This window comes from Echinops telfairi, unplaced genomic scaffold, assembly GCF_000313985.2.
Source record: "Echinops telfairi isolate 266 unplaced genomic scaffold, ASM31398v2 ScPeMD7_655;HRSCAF=1070, whole genome shotgun sequence".
NCBI classification, from domain to species: domain Eukaryota; kingdom Metazoa; phylum Chordata; class Mammalia; order Afrosoricida; family Tenrecidae; genus Echinops; species Echinops telfairi.
The window spans coordinates 33,506,730-33,515,494 of record NW_022104553.1 but is presented as its reverse complement, the minus strand read 5'-3'; the positions used below and the strand labels follow the sequence as shown (position 1 = coordinate 33,515,494).

At 55.5% G+C, this 8,765-nt stretch overlaps 1 protein-coding gene across 1 annotated transcript in view; it reads right to left on the bottom strand.

The window, feature by feature from the left end:
• The window catches only part of GAPDHS (glyceraldehyde-3-phosphate dehydrogenase, spermatogenic), a 12,586-nt gene that overhangs the window by 3,546 nt on the left and 275 nt on the right, over window positions 1–8,765 (bottom strand). Inside the window, exons 2-6 of the mRNA XM_004715789.2 lie at window positions 5,136–5,328; window positions 4,193–4,289; window positions 3,891–3,997; window positions 222–312; window positions 12–130 (exon numbers count right to left, since the gene is read on the bottom strand). Of these exons, the coding sequence (XP_004715846.1) occupies window positions 12–130; window positions 222–312; window positions 3,891–3,997; window positions 4,193–4,289; window positions 5,136–5,328 (607 nt within the window). The remainder of the gene's footprint in view (window positions 1–11; window positions 131–221; window positions 313–3,890; window positions 3,998–4,192; window positions 4,290–5,135; window positions 5,329–8,765) is intronic.

The following is an 8,765-nucleotide window of genomic DNA, read 5'->3' as shown; positions in this document are numbered from 1 at the left end:
CCCGCAGTTACCTGACGACCTTCATGCTGTTGGGGTTATAGTCCTTTTCATTGACACCCATGACGAACATGGGTGCGTCCGGTGAGGGTGCGCTGATGACCACCCGTTTGGCCCCCGCCGTGATGTGGTTCTAGGAAGGGTGCATAGGGGCTCATAAGGTCCTTCCGGGCCACCTCCCCTCCCCTCCCCACGTCAAGTCAGCCTCCAAGGGGGCCACTCACCGAAGCTGCCTCTAAAGAGAGGTACACGCCTGTGCACTCAACCACATAGGGGTTCCCCACTGAACTCCAGGGGATTTCTTTGGGCTGCTTGCTGTGGAGGGAGTCGCAGCTGTGGGCCAATGCCTCTCCTGGGAGGATCCCACCTTTTGCAGTCACAGGCCACCTGCCTGTCCCAACCAACCCCGCTCCATTGCCGGCTTTGTCTCTCACCACTGCCCCAACTTGAGGGCCACATTTTGGCCTGGGTACAAGCCGTCATCTCCTCAACCTGCACCTCCGTTTCTTCAGGGGACCACCCCAGGCTAATTACTCCTGGGCAGGCCAGACCCTTTCTCTGCAGGCTGTCCAGAGGTGACATGCCTTCGGCATCCCCAGCTTTCCCAGTCCTTCTGCTCCTGCAGCAGGCGGGCTGTCGCCAGAGGGCACCAACGAGCTGGACGTCAGAACCAAACTCGAACCCAGCCCAACGCCCTCAAGTGGGTCCCAACTCACTGTGACTGCTCTGTAGCAGACCGCCTCACTGGACACCACCCACATGTGCTAACTCTGGTGGGTCCCAGCTCCACCATATTTGAGGAAACAGCCGCGGGTGTTTGTTTCATCCCTTGCCCAAGGTTACGCAGCTAGGAGGGGGCGGGCAGGGTCAAGTAGACACACAGTGTGGCCAGAGTGGGCTGGGGAGAGAGAGAGAGGGAGGTGCTTGGGGCATACTAGGGGCTGTGTGGGGCGAGGAGAAAGGGGAGCAGGCCCCCTGTTTCAGTACCGGTGCTGTGCAGGTTGGGGTGGCAATGCCCGATTGTGACTGTGCTGCTGGAGCCGTGGGTGGCATTTCACACCCAGGTCCAGCAGCTGCTTCTGTCCGCAATGACATTCTTCTGTCCCAAGTCCCCCACTCCACCCCCTCACTTGATTATAAACCCACCCCGCCCCTCTTTACCTCTCTCTCTAGTGGTTATGCATTGAGCTTCCAACCCCAGGTCAGCGCTCTAAACCACTAGCTGTCCCCGGGGAGAAGGACGAGGCTTTCTGTTGTCCTAGCATTTGCTGTCTTGGGAACCCACAGGGGTGATTCTGGTCTGTCCTAGTGGACACTGTGAGTTAGAATCGACTCCAAGAAAGAGAGAAGTACTGAGGTAGGCCAGCTGGGGAGGGAGGGGCCTGCCTTGGGCATGGGCTAGGGCTGAGGAGAGGTTAGACCCCAGTGTGTGGGGGCATAGAAGAGCCAACCAAAGTCACTGCTATTGAAGCAGCCCTGTAGGACAGGGGCGAACTTCCTCCTTGGGTTGCAAAGGCTGTCAGTCTTCACAGGAGGAGAGAGCCTCCTTGTCTTCCATGGAGTGACTGGTGGTTTTGAACTACAGACCTACCAGTTAGGAGCCTAGTGCCTACTCCACTAGGCTACCAGGGCTCCTAGCTAGCAGTGGCCAGTAATAGGCATTAGGAAGGTAGGTGGGTTTGCCTTTTTTCCATTTTGTAGATTCTTCCTTTTTCTGGTTATCCTGCAAATGCATTTGAACTATATCACACAGCCAGTCGTAGTTCTTTTGACTGAGCACCTTTCAATGAAGGATGAATATTAATAGCAGTCTCAACAATGAAGTGGGTCTTTAGAAGCCAGTACTGGCCCAATATGCTGAAGTGAGTTTCTCTGTGTGGCCTTTGGCCTTGGTTCTCTGGGAAAACAGCTGGAAACTGCTGGAGAGCGTTCTGCCCTGAGCCCCGGGAGCTACCTTGGCCCTGATTTTCTACCCTGGAGGGTTTCCACTTTTGTCCAGGTTGATTGGCACTTGCTGGGTCAGCTGTGAACAACTGGGTATGATATTTTTTGGCTGGCCCTTGGCTGCAGGCAGGTACCTGGCAGGGATAGATGTAGCCTCCTATGTAAATGAAGAGCCTGTGGCCTGCTCAGAGGGGATTGGTTGGTTCCTGACCCTGGTGGGAGGGCCAGTTCTTGAAATTGACAAGGGGGTTGTACTCTCTTTCCCTGAAAGTAAGACTGACTTACAGTTTTGCCTCTCGCTGAAATATAAGGCATCCCCCGAAAATAAGACCTCCCCGAAAATAAGGGTTTGGATTGTTATGTTGTTCCAGAAGATGATGACATGACTGTCATTGAATAAATGAGTAAATGTACCATAGATTGTTGTACATGGAAATAATGGTAGCAACAAGAGGTAGGATTCACAGTTTGTCTGGGTATGCTGGTTTGTGATGACAACTACTACCGTACCGTATGCAGGTAATAAATTTCCTTTTTTTGTTCAACAATAAATGTGTACCATATTCTTCTTCATGGAAAAATAAGACATCCCCTGAAAATAAGACCTAGCGCATCTTTGGGAGCCAAAATTAATATAAGACACTGTCTTATTTTCAGGGAAACAGGGCAGCTAACCAACTCCTGAACTATCAACGTAGCTGACATTTTGCATTTCCAACAAGAGTTAAAAAAAAAAGAAATGAATGACATACCTCTGGCAGTAATGGCTGCCAGGTATGAGGCGAGGGTCATGTTGGCCCTGAGGTGTTACAGTTCTAATCATCCGTGGGTTGGCACGTGTGCAGTGATGTAGCCAACTTCCACTTGGCGATCTGAGGTCGCCATCTGCCATTGTGCACAACATCGATTGCTGCCCAATGACCTGGATTTTGGAACCTAACCATGTCGATACATGAGGAATGGGTGTAGAAGCTGCTAACCGCAGAGGTTTTTCCAAACAGAAGCAGGCAAAAAACCCTACAAGCAAAAACTGTAACTCTGGTGAAGACACTGAGAGGCCTGGAAGGGCCCCGTGCCAGAGCTGGCAGGGACAGGCCAGAAAAGGCCCTGCGACTGAGCATTGGTAACAGATGGTCAGAGGAACTTGTTGTTGGGGTGCTGGGCACAGCCTATCTGTGGGGCCCTGAGAGGAGGCCGGCCCTGGGGAGACCACCTGGGAGAGGTGGTCTGCACTGAAGGAGGAAGACTCGGCTTATACACTTCCTGATCCTGATCCTGAATTGGACGGTCTGTTGGCCCGACCCCACATAATTCCTTAATAAACCATAAGTGTGGTCTGTGAGCCCTACATGAGCACTGCACGTGACCATGGGCCACTGAACCCCTGGAGGGAAGCAGAGAGCGCCGTGGTCAGGATCGCTGGGGACAGAACTGATATTCAAAAAGAGGTTGGGGGAGACTTGGTGGGAGGGTGGAGGTCTGTCTGACCGCCACCTCATGGGACTCCACTGTAGGCTGACTCTTTTGGGGTGATTCTCACCATGTCCCCTTGTGAATTTAAACAGACTCAGGTGCTGCTACTGCTAGTTTTCTCCTCCTCCTCCTCCTCCTCTTCCTCCTCCTCCTCCTCCTCCTCCTCACACCCATTGTGAGACAGGTCCCAAGATGTAACTAGGTGGTCAGTGTGACCAGGGTTGCTGGGTGGGGCACCTAGTGCTGGGATCCTATTGGTAGGGCGATGGGAAGTCACTGGAACTGGTAGGTCAGAGGTTCAAACCTACCAGCTTCCCCGGGGTGGGTGGGGGTAGGGGGTGGAGATGAGGCTGTCTGCTCCTGTAAAGCTGGACAGCCTCAGAAACCCTAGGGAGGGCCGCTCTGAGTCGGAGATGGCCTTGTTTGGAAACGCCAGCCTGTTGGGGTCATTTCCCTGGGCCAGCAGCCAGTCTCACCAATGGAAAACAGTGATCTCTTGCTTGTCCACGACCAGCCGTTCGTTCTTGCACTCCACACTGCCCTTGTATCTGCCGTGGGTGGAATCATACTTAAACATGTACACCTGCAGGAGACAGAATGGACCCTAGCCTTGGGGCCACATGGACCGAGGGGCCAGCGTCCTCCTGGAGCCCTGCACTGGGGAAGGTGTGGGCTGCCCACGTGGCAGCTGGCAGTCTTCTTCCCGGGAGCTCCCTGGAACCACCTACCCCCAACCTTGGCCCCGCCCTGCGTGCCCACCATATTCCCTGCTGCTCACCATATATTCTGGGTCAACGAAGGGGTCATTCACCGCCACCACCTTAATGCCCTTCTCCATGCAGGCACGCAGCACCAGGCGGCCGATGCGTCCAAATCTGCCCGGGGGACAAGGATTGTAAGGTCATCCTCAGAGCATCCTCTGGCAGAGAGTGGGTGGGAGAGGAGTGGGGTGCAGGTCCACTCAAGGGGCTTGGGTGTGGGGAGTGTCTGCAATCTGAGGGAAAGCGGCAACCCCCCCTTGTGTGGGTCACCAGCATTTCTTGCCCAGATGACCACCCCACCCCCCAGTTTCATAACTGTGTCTACTGCTTCCTCTCTGCCCATCCTTCTCCTATTGTCCCCCCCCTCCCCCCCGCAATTTTCCACCTTGAGCTGGATGGATCTTTAAAAGGACAAGTCTCTTGTCCTAAATCCTCCAAGATCATGAAAACAAGACCCCAAAATCATGAAAACAAGACCCCAAATCCTGGGCTTAACTTTCCTCCTCCACCCTGCTGGTTTGCCACCAGCTACACTGACCATCTGCCGTCCCTGAATGAGAGCCCGGCCCCTCCCCACACAAGCCATTGCTCACTCCTCCACCCGGGGGGCCTCTTTCCCCAGTCAGCTGGATGTATGGCCGGGTGCTTTTTGCCACTCAGGCCTTTCTCCAATGTCACTTTCTCCCAGGGGCCTCTCTTCTCCAGTCTTATCACACCGCTGCCTTCCACGATCCACGCCCCGGGACTCCTTCGCTCATCCGATGCCTATTTTCCCACCGGGATCTAAGTTCTGTAAGGGCAGGGACCCTGGGCTGCCTTATTCCTGCTTGTGCCTCTAGGGCATGGTGAGAAAAACAAGGAACCCCACCCCCCACCCCCAGCCCCAGTGTGTAACCAGAAGAGGCACAGGGCTCTGAGGGTTCAGGGAAAGCTCAGGGGCCAGGGCAGAGACCCACTCACCCATTGATGCCAACAATCAACTGCTTCTGAACCGGTGGGGGTGGCGGGGGTGGGGGTGGCGGGGGTGGGGGTGGCGGTGGCGGTGGCTCTTCTTCGACAGGCTCCTCAGCGACTACTTGGGGCTCAGGTGGGGGCTCTGGCTCAGCCTCAATCTTGGGCTCCGGTGGTGGCGGTGGTGGTGGTGGTCTGGCCACTATGAAGCGGGAGAGGGAAATAGGGGTGTGGGGGTGTAGGGTAGGAACCATCAATCAGAGGGATAGCGATTCAACTGCCACCCAGAACCTGCTGCTGGTTCCTGGCCTGAGTGGTCATGGGCCGAGCCCAGTGCTTCAAGCCTATCTGATTCCAGAATGGGAGGGCCGTATCAGTGAGTGCCAGGGCCCACTCCCCGGAGATGCTGAGTCAGTGAGCAGGCACTTAGAACAATCGCTCTGGCTAACATTCTCTGTGCTCGGGGCTCCCTCTCAAGAAAAATGGAAGCAGCAGGCAAATATAGAAAGGCAGTAACTGGATGAATAGTTTCTACGGTGTATGGCAGGGCCAAAAACAAGCCAATCTCACTGCCGTTGAGTTGAGGCCAAATCAGAGAGACTCTAGGCCAGCGTCGAACTGGCCCTGTGAGGTCCCGGGACTGTAACCCTTTACAGGAGTAGAAAGCCCCCTCTTTCTCCAGCGGAGGGGCTGGTGGTTTTGAACTGCTGACCTTGCGGATCACAGCACAGTGGGAACTACTAACAATGGATCCAAGAAAGGAGGAAATGTGTTCAAATTGATTGTGGTGTTGATTGCAGAACTTTAAAAAAAATCATTTTATTAGGGGCTCATACAACTCTTATCACAATCCATTCATCCATCCATTGTGTCAAGCACATTTGTACAAATGTTGTCATTATCATTCTCAAAACATTTGCTTTCTACTTGAGCCCCTGGTATCAGCTCCTCATTTTCCCCCTCCCTCCCCCCCCCCCCCCCCATGAACCCTTGATAATTTACAAATTTATTATTAATTTGTCTGCAGAACTCTTTTTAATAGGATTAAACTACTGAATTGTATGATACGTGAATGATATATATCAATAAAGTGCTTTAGAAAATGGAAATAATGCCTGTCCCAGCTGGCAGCAGGGAGGGTTAGAGGAAGTCACTCATAAACGTGGTTGGAGCCCTGGTGGCTCAGTGGTTAAGCACTGGTGGTGCTGCAGCAGGTCCACAGGAGAGAGATGTGGCAATCTGCTCCCATCATGTTACAGCCCAGAAACCCCCTTGGGGCCATTCTGCCCTGTCCCAGGGGTCGCTATGAGTGGGCATTGACCCGACAGTGCCTAACAAGAAGGCCCACAGTGTTGATGCTGGAGAAAGAGTCCACATCTGTATCTCCACGGATTTGTACGCATCTAGTCCAAACCACACCTGCCAATTCCAATTCACAGCCACCCTCGAGGACACAGTAGAACCACCCCGCCTCGGATTTCCAGGGCTGTACATCTTTCTGGGAGCCGCTGCTTGGTCGAAACCATGGACATTTCGGTTTGCAGCCAAATAATTGTTTTGTTTTAGCCAAGTAATTTAACCTCTGGGCCACCGGGGCTTCTCCGGACCCGGCCCATTGGTCCCCACCTCATCCTGATGCAAAAACTTCCCATGAGGCCCTTCTCAGGGCAGGGCAGGCTGACCCGGTAGGTCTACCCTGAGCCCAGCACCTGAGTCTTATTCTCACGGAGGGTTAGGAAGTGGGATGGGGAAGGCAGGTGTGTGTGTGTGTGTGTGTGTGTGTGTGTGTGTATCTCAGCATCTGAAAGAACGGACAGCCTCTAAACACATGCTCGCTCACACGCTGCACTCACAAATACCTGCCCTTGGAGGTGTGCTTTCGGCAGAGGAGGACTTGAAGAGAAGGAGGGTGACAGGGGAGAGGGGGGCCTGATGGTGAGACAGTGGTGGGGAGGGGAGGGGGCTGGCCAGTAGTGTGTGGCTTCCAGCTGCCCTGGGTCAGCCATTGGAGGTGGTGAGGTCTCTTGAAAGTGAAGGAGCCTTTTTAAACTCTGGCTCCAGAGCATCTTGGCTGGCCCCTCCAGCCCAACCTGGAGACGGCTGTGACCAGGCGGTGCACAGGGTGCTTTTGGTCACCAGTGGAGGGGGGCGGGCAGTCTGACATGAGGGATGTCCCCACTGGCTGCGGGGAGAGAAGCGGGAGGGGTTAGGAGGTGGGGGTTGCTTTTGACACCAGACTCAAAAGGCTCCTGGGAGGTGGGTGGGGCTGGTGGGAGGTGGCCAGCCAGGTGCTGAGGTGTCCTGGCCACTGGTAGACCTGTGGCCGGGTTTGGGTTGTGGGCATTTCCAGCAGTAGTACCAATTCGTAAAAGGTACGAGTCACTGTTTATTGAGAACGATGATGACCCCGTGGTTACTGGTGGCCTTGAGGATGTTTGCCTTCCTGGGGTCCTGTTTCTCAAACTCCCTGCCAGTGAGTCCTAGAACCGCCTCTGTGCGTCCCCTGAGGCTGCCAGCTTTCACAGGAGCACCAGGCCGCCTCCTCTTCCTCCCAGGGAGCTGCCCTGCCCACCTTGCTGTGAGCAGTCCGACTTGGGATCCTTCCGCCACGTGGGCTACCTTTGGTCTCACTGCAGGAGGGGTTAGCTACCTGGGTTAAGTGGGGAGGTGGGATGGGGTGACATTCAGATGGTTCTCCGTGTCTCAACTCTCACCCGCCCCTGCACTCTAGGGCTGGGGTCCACCGGCCAAGGGAGGAGGCGGCAAGGGAAGCGCTGCAGTGATGGCACGTGACAGGGGGTGGGGGTGGGGTGGCGGTGTGTGTGTGAAAGGCCAGGCAAGGCACTGAGCCTGACTGTCCACTTTACGGCAAGGAAAACAGGGCTTCGAGGGCACAGAGCGAGGAACGAGGCAGAAAGGGGTCCGAGCCCAGGGGGTCAGGAACCTCTCTGCTGTGTGGCATCTTCCAGGGTCTCCTTAATCACCTCCTGGTGCAACCCAAGTCCTGCCCCACACCTCCCACCACCCTTCCACCACGTGGCAGGGAGGCTTTCCAGCTGGTGCCCTGTCCCCTGGGAAGTGAGGGGACAGTCAGGGGACTACCGTCACGTGCCCCCCCAGCAGAGTTAGGGTCATGTGACTGCAGTGTGTATGTGTGTGTGTGTGTGTGTGTGTGTATACCGAGACCATTTATCCAGTTACTGTCGCTACCGATTCCCGCGTCCTTGGTTTCAGACACCGAAAGGCCGTCCCTGAAGTGCATGGAAGAGCGGTGTTGGGTCTGCAGTGCCACCACCAGGGTCGGTGGTCTGGCCTTGTTCCTGCTGCCTGCCCTCCGCCACCGCCTGTGGTTGCCATGACCGGGGGCAGCTGCATGAGGTGGGCAAAGGCCACCCGCGCCTAAAGCGCCCCAGCAGTCCCCAGCTCTCCTTACATAGGGCCCCCTCCTCAACACCCTCCGGCTCAGCCTCTGCCTGGCACTTGCCACCCTGTGCCAGTCACCCACGCCCACTCTACCGAGGGAGGAGGGTCCCCAGGCCCCCACCAGCGCCCCCAAAGCCACTTGGCTAAGGAACAGCAGATGGTGAGAAGAGGGGAGGTGGGAGGCGGCAGTGGGGTCGGAGGCAGCGGCGGGTCCTG